At 38.2% G+C, this 16,977-nt stretch overlaps 1 protein-coding gene across 2 annotated transcripts in view; it reads left to right on the top strand.

Annotated features, from left to right (window-relative positions):
- The first annotated feature begins 13,051 nt into the window (after positions 1–13,051).
- CFI (complement factor I) overlaps positions 13,052–16,977 on the top strand; it is a 66,404-nt gene continuing 62,478 nt past the window's right edge. For both annotated transcript variants that reach the window (XR_003520626.1, XM_027597906.1), the window contains exon 1: positions 13,052–13,237. Coding sequence is in view for 1 of the 2 variants with exons in the window: in XM_027597906.1 (XP_027453707.1) it covers positions 13,100–13,237 (138 nt within the window). In the remaining variant the exon portion in view is untranslated. The remainder of the gene's footprint in view (positions 13,238–16,977) is intronic.

The following is a 16,977-nucleotide window of genomic DNA, read 5'->3' as shown; positions in this document are numbered from 1 at the left end:
TTTGTGCTGTCATTACAGGCCGCCTGTTGTCACTGCCACACTTCCTTGTGTTAATTCCTACCCTAAATCACTCAATATAATCTACAAGAATTCAGAAGTCCAGAATAAATGCTTCCATGTTTAACTTTTCTTCCATCTGTATTGCATGTGATGACATACTGACCTAACTAAAAGAGTTTACTCATGCCATAGCCGTCCTCAAAACCTCAAATAGCTCCCCATTTCCTTTTTAGCAACAAGTCTAAAGTAAAATCTTTGCATTGAGTAGGTCCTCTATGTGATTAATTTTATTTCCTTCTTATGTTGTACACCATCCCACTTCTTAATCAGGCCAGCACCATTGCCTTGCTTCTCTTTCTCCATTGTTGTCATATACTTCCTGCTTAGAAAAGTTTCATTTCCCATCTACCAGACCAGCCGTTTTCTCTCTTTTTTTATCCTGGAGGAACCCTTAAAATAATTTTCATGTGTTTGAAACCCCTGCATAAAAATGTTATAAGTGTGTGTGCGTGTATTTATATATATATATATAATAAGCATATATATATATAAATATGATCAAGTTGTAGACATAATGATCCAGTAATAATTGTCAATGCTTTTTTAAACTGTGGTAAAAGACACATAACAAACTTTACCATATTAATCATTTTTAAGTGTATAGTTCAGTGGTTTACACTATTGTGCAACTCGTTGAGAATGATGTTTTTCTGTGAATCTATTTCTTTGTCCAACTTATTAGCCTATTCTGTGTACGTTCCCCTCCTCATAAAGGATATCAATTATGATGCAAATTTTTAAAAAACTTTTATTAATTTATTTGACAGAGCACAAGCAGGGAGACCTGCAGAGGGAGAGGGAGAAGCAGGGTCCCCACTAAGCAGGGAGCCTGACATGGGACTCAACATGGGGCTGGGTCCCAGGACCCTGGGATCACAACCCCAGGGGAAGGCAGAAGGCAGCGTTCAACGGATTGAGCCACCCAGGCACCCCAGTTGTGATGCGAATTAAGTAGGAGAAGAAACTTCCATTTTTCCTTTCATAAAGATTGCAAATCAATTTTAATGAATGTTAATCTCTTTTTATAGGCCTATATTTGGATAAAAGTGTTATTTTTGAAGTGAAAAAAACAGTGAAATTAACCTATTTACTAAGAAATCTTTTCTTGCCTTTTACTGTGTATATCCTCAATTCTGAGTCGATCTTGAAGCTGGCATACGTAGATTTCATTTTCAACTAAAATAAGATGATTTCTGTCTTTGCTCTTAATGTTCATTATTAGACAAGATAAAGCTTGCTCACACAAGTAAAAGGTTGAAAAGTACAGTAAAATATTTATTACTTTTCTATGAATGGTATAGGATGCTTTTCTTTTACAGAAATCCAGAATTTATAGAAGGGCAAATCAGTAAATTTCATCTTACATTTATAATCATTAATTCACAAAATTCTTCCTCTTCTATCAAAGTCAGGTGCTCAGACTGAGAAGATTCAGAGAACGGAGTCCTCATTCAGGCATACACTTGTGTTGTGGAGGGAAAATATTTTTTAGTTTTGTTCTACAATTCTCCTAAGTGGTTTGGTCTCAACTTGAGACTTGAAATTTCCTCACTAAATGCAAGCAGCAGTGGAAGCTTCAAGATTTCTTTTTGCCATGTGATTTTTTCCAAAATTTTTATTTCCATTTAAAACCAAGACTCTTGTCACTTGAAATCAAAATATTTTCTCCACGCCCTTGAATATACTCAACTAATTCAACTAGTTCATGTGATGAAAAATGTCTACTAAGTAGGCTAGTTTCTGAAGCTCTTCTTGATCTTCAAAGCATTTGGCACAACCTAGCCTACTATTTTCTTGGAAGTATTACCACAGCTCACTTTTCAGCTCAAACATCCTGTTAAGAAACAAAATCTGTATTAGTTTCTCTTACTGTGTAACAAATCACCCCAACACTTAGTGGCTTAACACAATAAATATCCTGCATAATTTCTGTAGGTCAGAAATTCAGGAGCAGCTCAGGTTGGTGGTTCTGGCTCAGAGTCTCTTATGGTCTCAGTCAAGATGTTTCCTGGGGTCGCTGTCACTTGGAGGCACAACTGGGGGTGGAGGATCAGTTTCTAACATGGCTCACTCGTGTGTCTAGCAAGCTAATGCTTTCTATTGCCACCACATGAACCTTTTACAGAGTACTTAAGTATTTTCATGACATGACAGCTGTCTTCCCCTACAACAAATGATATCCTAAGCCATAAGATATTATGCATGTAGCAGAAGATTTATGTGGTCTTTGTCCAGGTTTTCAGTTTCTTAAACATTGTTCAGTGAACTAGCCTTTGATAAGTTTAGGCATTTTTTTTTCCTCTCTCTCTTTTAAGATTTATTTATTTTATGGTGTTCCTGTGTGGCTCAGTCAATTAAGTGTCTTCCTTCGGCTCAGGTCATGATCTCGGGGTCCTGGGATCAAACAACCCCCCCTCCCCACTCCCCCCCCCCATCAGGCTCCCTGCTCAGCGGAGAGTCTGCTTCTCCCTCTCCCTCTGCCCTTCCCCGCCCCCTCATGCACTCTCACTAAATTTGAGAGTGAGAGCAGGGGGCGCGGGGAGGGGCAGAGGGAGAATCTCCAGCAGACTCCCCCTGAGCAAGGAGCCTGACTGGGGGCTCGATCCCAGGACCCTGAGTTCATGACCTGAGCCGAAATCAAGAGTTGAACACTTAACTGACTGAGCCCCCCAGGCACCCCCAAGTTTAGGTATTTCTGTAGCATCGTCCCAAATTATTTTCATTTCAGCTCCAGAAGTTTCTGACACCAGCATATCTCTGGGAAGAAAGCAGTGTATTGTGAATATATCAGGATTTTCTTTTCTTTTTTTTTTTTCAAGATTTTATTTATTTATTTGTCAGAGAGAGAGAGTGTGCGAGAGAGCACAGGCAGAGGGAGAAGCAGGCTCCCTGCTGAGCAAGGAGCCCAATGCTGGGCTCCATCCCAGGACCCTGTGATCATGACCTGAGCCAAAGGCAGATGCTTAACTGACTGAGCCACCCAGGCATCCCAGGATTTTCTCTTTTGTAAGAATGAACACTCTTAGGGAGCAATGTTCAAATCAGTGGGGCATCATCAGTGCAGATGCCAATGCACTTCTTAAAGATGTACCTTTTGTTTTAAATATGAAGACAAAACAGTAAATGTATCTTGGCCTTTGCTTGTTTAGGGTAGCATTTTATAGCAGAAAAATTCCCTTAAATTTCACCACAATATATGTATCTTACAAGTGGTACCATATGTCAAAATCTGTTGATCCATCAATCTGAAAAAGTTGTTTTTTGGTTTATGACACAAAATCTCAGCATCATGTGACATGCCACTATTTACATCCATTTATAATACTTTGAGAGTAAAACCTTTTAAGTTTCTCATGTCTTATCCCAACATTTTACTCTCTAAATTTACATACTAGGGTTGTGAAGTTCTTACCAACTGTTGGGCTTTTTCCACTTTTAGTCAGAAAGTTCTGCTACATAACAACTTGCTTTCTGGATTTTTATTGAAGGTAACTTTTTTTTTTACTTTTTTTTCCTTAAATCTTTTACTCTAGGATTCCCAAGGCCATTTTAAATTTTTTGCTCCTTTTAAAAAATTTTTTTTATTTTTTTATTTTTTTTAAAGCTTTTATTTATTTATTTGTCAGAGAGAGAGAACGCAAGCAGGGGGAGGGCAGAGGGCAGAGGGAGCCCCTTGCAGGACTCAATTCCAGGACCCTGGGATCATGACCTGGGCCGGAGGCAGACGCTTAACCAGCTGAGCTGCCCAGGCACCATGACTTTCTTTATTAAAACTTTTATTAAAAAAAAAAAAATTTTCAAACATAAAAGTTCAGAGAGCAGTACAATGAACCTCTATGTACCCATAATTCAGTTTCAACAATAACCAGCCTTTTGCAAGTCTTGTTTCATCTATCTCTTCATTACTATATGTATAATATATATTATTATAAATTATACATATAAACTTATTTATAAAATATTTTATTTTTAAAATAAATATTAATTTATAATTCTAAAATATGTTATTTTATAATTATAAATTACTATAAATTATATATATATATATTTTTTTTTTTTTTTTGCTGGAGTATATTGTGGTAAGCCCCACATAGCATTTCACCCATAAATCTCCAACAGAGGACTTTTTAAACATGGGTGCAATATCATTATCACACCAAACTAAAGTAATAATTCCTTAGTATCAGCTAATAACAGTCCATGTAGAATTTTCCCTAATTATTTCAAAATGTCTGTCAGTCGTTGCTTTGAGCAAGTAAGATCCAAGCTATGCCTACGCATTACATTTGATTGATCAGTTTTCTCCCCCTATTTTTTTTCATGGCATTTGTTTGTTGAAGAAACTGAATCTTTATCTTGTAGTATTTTCCAACCTTTTAGTGGTATAAACCATGTTTCTCTATCCTCTGCATTTCCTATAAACTGGTAGTTAACTGGTAGTGAGATCTTGAAAATTGATTATGATCGAAGTTCAATTTTTTTTTTTTTTGCAAGAGTATTTCATGTTTTCCACATGAGGAGGCACTTGGCATCCAGTTGTCTCTCTTGGCAATATTAAGATTGATCAGTGGGATCAGTGCTTTTCACCTAATGGTTTTAGCAACAATTGATGATTGTCACCTAGATTTATTGGTTTATAAGTGTTTACAAAGTGGTGATATGCTAATTTTACCATTCCTTCTGCAATTAGCTGACATAAAGAACTTTCCCTCGTTTTTACATATTTATTTTTATTTCAATCCTTTGTTATTTTTATTATTTTTTAAGTGCTTAAATTGCTTCATCTTTGACTTGTGAGAGCCCCCTGAAGTTGTGTCCTATATCTTTTAATACCACTCACTAGCCTCTAATAGCTTTCTTGCTTTCTGACACAAGATGTCTTTATCTGACTTATATGTTTTCTACCTCAGCCCTTTCTCCAAGGAGCCCTTCCTTCTTTTAGTGAGAAATAGTATGTAAAGAACACCATCCTGACCCTAACCCCTCTCATGTGCTCTCTCTCATTCTCTCTCTCTCAAATGAATAAATAAAATCTTTTAAAAAATATTAAAATATTTTAGACGAACCATGAGAGACGATGGACTCTGAAAAACAAACGGAGGGTTCTAGAGGGGAGGGGGTGGGGGGATGGGTTAGCCTGGTGATGGGTATTAAAGAGGGCACGTTCTGCGTGGAGCACTGGGTGTTATGCACAAACAATGAATCATGGAACACTACATCAAAAACTAATGATGTAATGTATGGTGATTAACATAACAATAAAAAATTTTTTTAAAAAAGAACACCATCTGGGCACAATGGGGTGGTCTTTGCTTCTGTATTATTTTAACTTCTAGCCATTGGTGAATACAGATAGGAGGTATATATTTTTAGAAAGAGAAAAATTATGGCTCACAATGACATTTTCAATTCAAAGTTAAGACTACAATGTTTTTGCTTCTTTGAATTCAAACTTGTGCCTCTTCTACCCTTTAATTATGACACTAACCTAATTACTTATTTACTCGAGCCTACAGACTTATGTGTGTTTGTGTGTGTGTATGTGTGCATAAAATAGTTGTCAAGTGTTGATGTTATTATTTACAGACTGCTGAATTCTATTTAAGATTTTGTTTATATCAGTTTGCTGGCATTTTATTTAGAGTGTTTGCACCTTTAGTCATAAATGAGGTTGATCATTTTCTTTTTCTTGTGCTGTACATTCTGGTTGTGTAGATCCTTATTAGGATCTCTGTGGATGATTGTGCAGGAGAGGGGTAGGGTGGGATGTGAGGTCTCAGGAGCTTGACTATGGCTTATTTTTCAAAGGCAGAGATTTCCTGAACCCCATGAAGTTGTATATACCTGGATGCTTCTTTGCTTCTCCTGCCCCACCATCTGCTCAGGAAATGCTAAGTTAGAACATGATGGGCCAAGAGCCTTCTGTAGACTTTATCCTGGAGCAAATGCTGAAGTAAGTTGCCCCAAGAATGAGGTACTGGCTCAGGGCACCTGGCTGGCTCAGTTGGTAGAGCATGCAACTCTTGGTCTTGAGGTTTTGAGTTCAAGCCCCACATTGGGTGTAGAGATTACTTAAAAATAAAATTAAAAAAAAAAAGAATGGGGTACTGGCTCAACTGTTCTGACCTTTCTTTAATTGACCACCTAGTCCATCACTTATCTCAGATTTCTACTATCTCTATTTATTTTGTGGTCTCCCTTATTCTGGATACCTTGTTGTCACCTATATAACATTTCTTAAACTTTGTTAAGTTCTGCAGTTAATCTCTTCCTGTCTATTGTACATCTTCAGTAATTCTTCACTGTTTATATCCTATTGATGGACTCCCTCTTCGGTTTTTGATGGTGCAGTGGAAGTATTTTTATTTATTTTTTATTTTTAAAAAAGATTTTTTTAAATTTATTTGAGACAGAGAGAGAGAACAAGTGAGGGGGAGGATCAGAGGGAGAGGGAGAAGCAAACTCCCCAGTGAGCAGGGAGCCCAACACGGGGCTGGATCCCAGGACCCTGAGATCATGACCTGAGCTGAAGGCAGACAGTTAACTGACTGAGCTACCCAGGTGCCCCAGACTTATTTTTATTTTTATATTTATTCTCACGTGTTAGGAGGGAAGAGATACTAACTATAGAGAATGTCAGTCATTATGAACCATCCATTACGTTTCCTTTTTCATTGCTGACAGATAGGAAAGTCACTTTCTTCTATTGATTTTGTATTCAGTCATTTTAATAACTTTGACATTAGGTCTAATACTTTTTCAAGCACTTTTTATCTAAGTAGACAGTCATTTCATCTGCAAATAATGGCAATTTTGTGTCTTCCACTCCAATATTTATGTTTTTTCATGTTTATTGCCTCCAACAACAACAGTATTGAGATACAGCATCTTTGATTTTTCTGGGTTTGGCTCAAGTGTTTCACCGTTGTATATGGTGTTTACTGTTGGTTTCTACCCTTTATCAGGTTAATGATATTTGTTCTTTTTCTAGATTGTTCACTTTTTAAAAATTAAGAATTTATATTAAACTCATATCAAACACCTTTTCCATATCTTATGATATAATTATAAAGATTATCTTATTTAATCTATTATTTTAATTAATTAAATATTTTAATATACTGAATTACATTAATAGATATCCTAATGTTGAATATCCCTGTAAATTTCTTAAATGCTCCCCACTTGGTCATTACATTGTTTTTAATATACTGTGGTTTATAATGTATAATTTGCTAATATTTTATTTAGGATCATTGCATATAAATAAATAATTTTAATTATTAGCTTATAGATTTCTTTTTTAAAAAAAGATTTTATTTATTTATTTGAGAGAGAGAATGAGATAGAGAGAGAGCATGAGAGGGGGGAGGGTCAGAGGGAGAAGCTGACTCCCTGCTGAGCAGGGAGCCTGATGCGGCACTGGATCCCGGGACTCCAGGATCATGACCTGAGCCGAAGGCAGTCGCTTAACCAACTGAGCCACCCAGGCGCCCTAGTTTATAGATTTCTTTCAGAGGCCCATCTTACCAGTTTTGGGTATCAGAGTATTGCTAATAAATTGGAGGGCTGGCCATCTTTTTCTGTGTTCTGGAAAAATTGTAAATAACAGAAAAATAATCTTTTTTTAAAAAAAAGATTTTATTTATTTATTTATTTGACAGAGAGAGAAAGGGAGAGAGAGCAGGAACACAAGCAGGGAGAGTAGGAGAGGGAGAAGCAGGCTTCCCGCGGAACAGGGAGCCTGATGTGGAGCTCGATTCCAGGACCATGGGATCGTGTCCTGAACCGAAGGCAGACGCTTAACGACTGAGCCACCAAGGCACCCCAAGAATAATCTTTCTTAAAAGAGTTAGTAAAATAAAATCTTTAAAAAAAAAAAAATAGGGGCACCTGACTGGCTCAGTCAGTAGAGTGTGTAACTCTTGATCTCGGGATTGTAAGTTCAAGCCCCACATTTGGTGTAGAGGTTACTTAAAAATAAAATCTTAAAAAAGTAAAACTTAGTGTCTTTGGGGGGTTAAAATCTTTAACTTTTCTATTGCTCCTTAGCGATTAATTTATTTGAATTTTCTACCTCTTCCTGAGTAAATTCTGATCATTTTATTTTCCTTGAAATTTTCCTCTAGATATTCAGATTATTTGATAAGTTGCACATGCTTTTATCACTTAAGGTTCTAAGTGACAAGCCACCAAACCAACTCTGGCTAACTTTAGTAAAAGAAAATTCATTTGGAAGATAATAGGATATACACACTCTTCCCCCTTCCCCAGAGAGGGAACACAAGCAGGGGGAGTGGGAGAGTTCCGCGGAGAAGGGAGCCCGATGCGGGGCTCGATCCGAGGACCCTGGAATCATGACCCGAGCCGAAGGCAGACGCTTGAGCCGAAGGCGGACGCTTGAGCCGAAGGCGGACGCTTAACGACTGAGCCACCCAGGCGCCCCAGGATATTCACCCTCTTGACAGGAGGCTAAGAAACTAGGCTTAAGAACGGAGGATAGTCACTCAGGAAGGCGAAAAGGAATGACAGGAAATTTGTGTTACAACTAACAGCTAAACCATCTGACCCGCACACAGCTGCTGCCGCTGCTTCAATAAATTATTCCCTATCGGTTCTTCCGTTCTATCCTTAACTCAGCGTTCAAACACCAGGGAAAGAGACTATTTGATCAGTCCCTGGTCTATAAGAGGGAATGGAAAGAGGTTGGAGATGGATTTCTTAACTTCTGTTTTGGAAAACAGGTGCCGGGAATTATTCTCGCACCGAAACAACCCATAGTAGAAGAAAGATAATTCCACAAAAAAAATTGGGAACCTATTATGAAGGAAAATGGGTGTTGGCAGCCCCCTAAAAATTCCCACTTCAATAGCTTTCCTCTAAAATTGTTTTACTCTCTCTCCTTTTTTTTTTTTAATTTCTCAAAATGAGTCATTGGTTTACATATCAAATCTGCTACTTTTTTACTTCCTGGTTTCTTTACTATTTTTTATGTCTTTATTATTTCCTTTCTATCAATTTTGATTCATTTTATTCTTTTAATGCTATCCTGAGTTGTTTGCTTAGTTCACTTTTTTCAGTGATTTTGTTGTTGTAAAAAATTTAAATGTAATTTGGATATTTGTCTTTTTTGTTGTTTTTTCTTTAATTTAATTAAAGATTTAATTTAGATTTTATTTATCTGTCAGAGAGAGAGAGAGCAAAAGCAGGGGGGGCTGCAGGCAGAAGGAGAGGTAGGCAGAGGGAGAAACAGGCAGGAGGAGAAGCAGGCTCCCTGCTGAGACAGGAGCCCGGTCCGGTGTAGGGCTCAATGCAGGGCTCAATCCCAGGACCCTAGGATGACTTGAGCCGAAGGCAGACGCTTAACCAACTGAGCCACCCAGGTGTCCCATGTTGTTGTTTTCTTCTATTCTTTCTAAGCTTAGAAATCACCCCTTACCTAAGGTTTAATACTTGTTTCAGTTGAATTTCTTTTAGAGATAAGAACCTTGATTCTAGTTTTAGCAATATTATAAAGTATATCAATAAGAATTTGGTCAGGAAAACTTGAACCACTGTAAGTATTTTAAACAGAGAAGATCAGAAACAGTTCTCATTCACATGGGATGAGCAACAATATACATTACAGTTTTTCCATAGATCTTATCCCCCACCTTCTGTCGTAATAAAGTCTGAGGAAATCTGGATCATCTGGACTTCCTGTAAAACACCACATTCTTCCATTACATTGATGGCATTACCTTGATCAGAGCAGGTAAGCAAGAGGTGGCTAGCATGCTGAATGCCTTGATAAGACACATATACTCCAGAGGGCAGGAGACAAGGCCAGGATACCTTCTCTAAATTAAAAGACAAATTATTTCATCTTGAACTGCCTTTCTCAAGGAAGAAAGCACAAAACACAGGAATACTGCTCAGGCTGCCAGGGCAGGAAAGTGTTCTGCAGTGGTTTGACAGAGACTATGATGTTAGAATTGTCGGTGGTGGAAAAAAATATTGTATCATGTTTGAGAAAGAACCATTGAGAGAATTACAGTAGAGAACCCTAGGGTTCTGGAGCAAAGCCATGAATTATCTGCAGCAGAATTATACTCATTTTGAAAACAACTGTGTGCTATTGGACCCGGTAAATCTGGAATTACTGAACATTGGACACTATATCACGTGAGCAGAAATGCCCATTGTGAGCCAGGTCCTAACAGACTCACAAAACATAAGGTTGAGCAGGCCTAGCAAAAATGTATTATAAAATGGAAGTGTTACATCCAGAAACAAATACAAACCAGACCAAGGGCACTAGCAAACCGCATCAGCTGGTAGCTTGGATATCCCCCTCCCCACCTAATCCAAACTGTTGCACCCAAGTCCTTCCCTCAGCTCACACCTATGGCTCTATAAGGAATATGGTATGACCAGGAAGAGGGAAAAACGTGTTTGGTTTACAGAGGGGTTGGCTCTGAAAGCTGAAAATAGCAGCCACAATACAGCCAAACTTAGGAGTGGTTTTAAAAGACACTGGTAAGGGGAAGTCTTCACGATGGGCTAGAGCTTCAGATAATACACCTGGTCACCCACTTTGTTGTTGCCCACTTTGTGTGGAAATATCAGTGACCCAAGACTAGACTGTATATGGAATCCCAGGCAATAGTGATTGCCTGACCATCTTTTTTTCTTAGAATAAAAAGTATTCAAGGATTAAAAACAAGAAGATCTGGGGTAGAAACATGTGGATGCACATATAGGAGTTGAAATGAAATATAGAAATATTTGTATCATGTGTTAATACCCACTAGCAAACGTCCACCAGACAAAAGATACTAAATAACCACAAAATGACTCGGCCAATTGGTATCAGCCAGTGTCAGTCAGCAGCCACCCCAGTGCTAGCACAGTGGGCACAGGAATAAAGTGGCCATAGTGGCAGAAATGGAGGCTAGTCATGAGGCCAATATCATGGGTCCCTTAAGATTTAGTTAGCTGATGCCATCAACAAATGTCCATCCTGAAAGCAATGGAGACTAATGCTGAGTCCCCAAGATGGCACAATTCATCAAGGATACCAACTAGCCACTTGGTAAACTGACACAGTTGGTCCTTTCCATCTTAAAAGGGCCAGTAGTACATTCTCACAGAAATAGACATATATTCCAGGTTAAGGTGTTCCTTTCTCGCCTGCAGGGCCTTAGCTGGGATCCTAATCCAAAGGATTTCAGCGTATTTAATCTTCCAACATCCTGTCAGACAAGGGGACCCAACCTGACAGCAAAGGAGATATGAGAGTGGGTCAACGACCATGCAGTTCACTGGTCATATCACATATTGCACCACTGGAAACCTGGCAGCCGTATGGAGCATTGGAACAGCCTGCTGAACGCAGGAGGGAGGGGTTATTTAAAGGCAATACTCTGAGGACTGGGTGCTGTCCTTCAGCAAGCAACATAGGCATTGAATCAAAGACCTTCATTTAACATTGTATCCCCAACAGACAGAAGATGGAGGTCTGGGAGCCAAGGAATAGAAGCAGAAATGACCACACATACTGTCACTCCCAGTGACTAACTGGGAGCTTTCTACTTCCTGGCTCCACAACTGGAGACTTTGCAGAGTTAGGGATCTTGTTCCCCAAAAGAAGCATACTTTTACCAGGAGGCACAGCAAGAATCCCAATGAATTATAAGCTAAGCCTTCTGCCTCATGCACATGGATTGGGCTTCTTGTGTCTAGGGACCAGCAAGAAAGAAGAGGAGTCACCACGTTGACAGGGATAACTGACCCCGTTCATGCAGAGGAAGTAGGGCTGCTGTTACCTAATGCGGGAAAGGAGGAGGAGTATGTATGGAACCATATGAGCTCCTTGGGTGCCTCTTGTGAGAGTAAAAGGATAAAAACAGCAACTATGGTCTGAGAAGGAAATGTAACCAGGGGCTCTGGGAAGTTTGTGAGTCATGACATTAGGTAAACACCTGAGGCTGGCAGAGGTGGAGCTAAGGTGAAAGGAATCTATAATGGATAGGAAAGAGGCAGAGGATGAATATCAACTATAGCCTCAAGATCCACTACAAGGGCCAGGGCTCTAGTTTTTCTTATCACTTCCCTCTTCTAAATTTTTCCCCAGGAAGAAAGGCCTCCTACGATTTGGAAGGAGCCGCTCCTGGAGCATATATGGAAAGTAGATCTAAGACAGCAAATGGTGGACTCAAAGCCAGGGAGATGAGTTTCCCAGATCCCACTTCATGGAAGGTTTTGCTGCCCTAGCTGTGAAAAGCGTGATCAGCAGACCCTTCTGATGGCAACTAAATGTCGGATCCTTCAGGGTCTTCCTCAGCTGCAGAGAAGGGCCTCACCTAAGGGGATGCCTGTCCTGGGCAACCCACACCAGGTGACTGAGCAAGGCAGGGTTTCACGGTCTAGCCATTTCTGTCTGACCCAGAGACACCTGATAGGCCACATTCACTCCAGAGTTCCCCATGAGTTGCCCAGGGCTTTGTTAAACCTGCATTCCAGTCTCACTTTTCTCTCTGCTCACTCCTGCTTCTCCTCCCTTATTTTCACAGGAGTTAATTTCTAGTAAGTTATCTTCCCCCCAACTCTGTCTCATGTCTGCTCTGGGAGAACCCTCACAAAGTTTTCTATGCTCAGAAGATATAATTTGATCACAGCATAACTGATGCATGGTAAAGGCACTGTTTTGTTGAGGATTTTTAATGTCTTCATCACAGCTTTCAATATGATATACTTTTACTTCTTATCTCCTTGTCTTCAACCTTAAGGGAAACCATAATTTTGTTTTACCAGAAACATAAGAAATTTCCTTCCAGTGTAGTTTCTGTCTTCCCTAGAAAACAGAATTGAGGCATTGTCTAGTAACAAAGTGGGGAAATCAGTTTCCTCTGGAGGAAACATACTCCCTATTGGTCACCTCCCTCAGCTATTTACTGGGAAGGTCTTTTTTGGTTTCAGTTACGGTAAAACTCTGGATTTTAGCCAAATTCTCTAAGTTCAAAAGTACAAAGCTCTTTAGGACACTTGCTTTTTCTAAATGTTTTTCCAAAGGTTAAAAATTAAATTTCAAAAGAATACCCAGGGTGCAGAAGAGAGACAGACCCTGAGAGTCTCCAACATGAAGCTTGCTCATGTTATTTTGTTACATCTGTGCTTCTGCATAAGTTTTTGCAAGGTAAGTAACTCAATATTTATGTAGACTATTTTAATTAGATTTTTAAATATCATAAAAATGTAAGCAAAATCTTAAAGACATGGGGGAAGGGAGGAAAAAATAAAATAAGATGAAATCGGAAAAGGAGACAAACCATAAGAGACTCTTAACTATAGGAAACTGAGGGTTGATGGAGGGTAGGTGGGTGGGGGGATGGGGTAACTGGGTGATGGGCATTAAGGAGGACACATGACGTAATGAGCACTGGGTGTTATATGTAACTGATGAATCACTGAACTCTACTTCTGAAACAATACGTTATATGTTAATTGAATTTCAATAAAATAAAGTTTAAAATAAATAATTCAAAAGTAAAAAAAAATCTTAAAGATACTATTTTGACTTAGAGATTACACAGTTCAGATACCAACAGCAGCAGTATATAGTCAGTAATAAAGATTTTATGTTAATATCTTGATGAAAGAGCTTTAAGAAATTGCTTTTTTCGTGCGCCCTTATCTGTGCTAGAGATTGAACTGAATGAGAATTTTACTAATATAGATCTGTAATTTATAGTAATCCTATTAAATCAAAAAATATTTACCAAACTCCTTCTACATGCAAAGTATAGTGCTGGGCAAAGAGCATGTCTGATCTCCAATAGCCCTTCGGTACAGTTGTAGAAAGATGACATAAACATGACAATGAGGAAACAATAAACAAGATTTAAATAACTTTTGAGAAGGAACTGTTTTAATTGCCAAAATGTTACATCTAATTGCCAAAAATGTTACAAATATCATGTGCCAAGGGACTTTGATGAGAGCTAAAATCCCTTCCTGCTAAGAGGTCAGGAAGAGTTTATGGACCAGTGGGATTTGAGCTGGATTCATAATTCTGGATTAGGGTAGAGAAACAGAGTGATTTCCACCCTTTTCAGCCTGGAAAAGCAGCAAGTGCTATGGTAGAAGAATAGTAAAGCCCTCATCTCCTCCAGGTGAATAAATCCATTTGATTAGAATGGAAACCTTGTGGGGAACTTGGGCAGTCAAAACTGGTATGATAGATTATAGCCAGGTTGGAAGGTCATCTATTAAGGTTAGAAAGGCTCTAGATATTTTAGACAATTATTGATGATCACTTTTGTGATCAAAGCATTTTGAAACAAGATTACAAAAACTGTTTTGTCTTAATGCCAGCTTAGAGAAGCAAGTATTTAAAGAAAACTACCTAAGAAATGAGAATTAAACTTAAGTTTCCTGTAACTTCTAAAATATATATGCAATGCTTGTAACAGAGAACAAATGGAAATAAACTAAGTGCTCATTGATAAGAACTTGATTAAATATTGTACATCTATAAATGAACTATCATGTAGCTATGAAAATGATGCATTTTATATTTATTGAGAAAAAAGTCCTTACTAAAATCTTATTTCTGTTAAAGAAGAAAATATACACACATTCATGTATCTGTGTGTATGTGTACATATGCACACACACAAATACACAGATATGCTGCTCATATAAACAGCAATTTAAAAGTTCCTGGAGGGTATATATCAAATAGATACCAGTTGGTATCTCAGGTAATGAGATTACGGTGATTTTTATTTTTTGTTTTATACATTTATGAATTTTCAGAATTCAGAAATTCTGTTTTATTCATTATTCATTTTTTAAAAATACCAAATAAATGTGTGTTACTTTAGAATAAAGAAAAATTTGTTTTTGAGGAAAAGATATTTCAGCCACATTTTTGGTTCCCATAACAAAAACAATAAAAAACAAAACAAAATAGTATTTTTCACTTACAGAAAGGGAAAGAGCCTCTTTTACTGAATAATCAATCAATAATAAAGTTGCCTTCTTTCCTTTAAAAAGCAGCATTTTATAGGAATTGTCATATTTGTGAGAATTTCAGAACTTCTTAAAATATTAATTTATAAAAGAAAATGGAATGCTGAGAGATAACCATTTTTAAATGGAAGTTGCCATAGAGACAACATAAATGTGTTCAAAGAAGTTTTAAAATGTGTCTACATTTTCTAAATGAAATAAAATACATACATCTGGGAGAAATTTTTGTTATTTTGAAAGCTAGGACCAGATTTCCCTCTAAGGAATAAAAAGTCCTATGCCTTTTTTATATCAAAAATTTTTGATGGACTTATTTGAAGGTGGATTATGTCAATAGCAGGAGTGAACTGGTAGTAGGATAGACTTAGGTTGTTCTGAAAGCAGAAATGAGAATTCTGGTTTTACTGCCCAGACATACAGATAAGGGGACTCAGGTTTCTCTGGGAGATAAAACCAGGACACAGAGGGATTGGCTGCTGTATTAATAACCAAGGTATATTAAAGAATAGGGAAGCCAAATGTTTCATTCAATATCGTTATTTACTACTGTGGGAGTATTGTGCTGTAACATAAACCCTGACCAAAACCTTAAATTTTTACTTACCCTAAAAGTTTATTACAAACCTAAGTTTATATTGATAATATTTTGGAAAGAAAGAATGAGAGTGATGTTCAGCAGAGTGATGAGGTAATGGAAAGACAATATGCACAGGAAGCAACATGCAATGCAGAGAGTGAGGTCAGCAAAAATGGCAGAGTAGGCAAATCCAAACTGTTGTCTTTCCACACACACATGCCCACACACACACACACACACACAAATCATGCAGACTGTCAGAACCAACTTTGTCAGAACTCCAGTTATTAATCAAAGGCCTACAGCCTCCAAATGAACACTGAATGAAGGAAAAGGCAACTTAAAATGTTAGGAAAGCTTTGTGACATTTCTACTTGCCCTTGCCCTACCCTGTCCCCAGTTCAGTGCAGTCTTGAAGATGACAGTCCACATGAGGAACTCTTGTTCCTAGCTCCGGAAGGAGCAGAGCAGACTTTATTTAAAAAGAATGGTGTTTGTCTGTTCTAACCTGCCTGGGGGATACTGGAAAGACTGATCAAACATATTTGTCTTTGTTTTGCCTAACTCAGAACTCACTCAGAGTGGAAAGACAGTGGGAATTCCTCAAAAACACTGTGACATAGGGACGCCTGGGTGGCTCAGTCAGTTAAGTGTCTGCCTTTGGCTTGGGTCATGATCCCGCAGTCCTGGCATCAAGTGCCACATCAGGGTCCTTGCTCAGCGGGGAGCCTGCTTCTCCCTCTGCCTGCTGCTTCCCCTGCTTGTGCTCTCTCAGACAAATAAATAAAATCTTTAAAAAACAAAAACATTGTGAGGCACCAAACAACCTGGGACAAAAGATTACAGTTGAGACAAATGGTAGAGTGTCAAAGCTTGGGAGGAAAATTTAGGGAAAGAGTTTCTGTGGGAAATTAGACCATTCAAAAGTCCCTGTGAATACTTGGGAATTTAAAAAGCAACACACATGCCCAGGGCAGGATGCATGCTCAGAAAAGATTAAAGAATACTCTAAGCCTGCACCTCTAGATGATCTCTAGGCTCAGTGCAAGCATGAAGTGAAGGCTAAGAGAGAATTGAAAATGGCCTAAGTGTTGAAGGGGTACTGAAGAACAGAGCCAATTTGCAAAGTCTATTAGAAGTTTTCGGTAGTTGATTAGAGGAATTTCTTATTCTTTTTATTTTATTTCTATGAAAAACTCACTAGAGTTTTAATAACAGATTTGAGCAGGCAGAAGAGTAAGTGAACTTGAAAATCAGTTAAATTATCCAGTTTGAATAGCAGAAAGAAGAAAATAATGAGAAACTAACAGAGATTAAGACCTATG

Source organism: Zalophus californianus, chromosome 2 (assembly GCF_009762305.2).
Source record: "Zalophus californianus isolate mZalCal1 chromosome 2, mZalCal1.pri.v2, whole genome shotgun sequence".
Lineage (NCBI taxonomy): Eukaryota > Metazoa > Chordata > Mammalia > Carnivora > Otariidae > Zalophus > Zalophus californianus.
The sequence above is the reverse complement of the archived record's forward strand: the minus strand, read 5'-3'. Positions and strand labels throughout refer to the sequence as shown.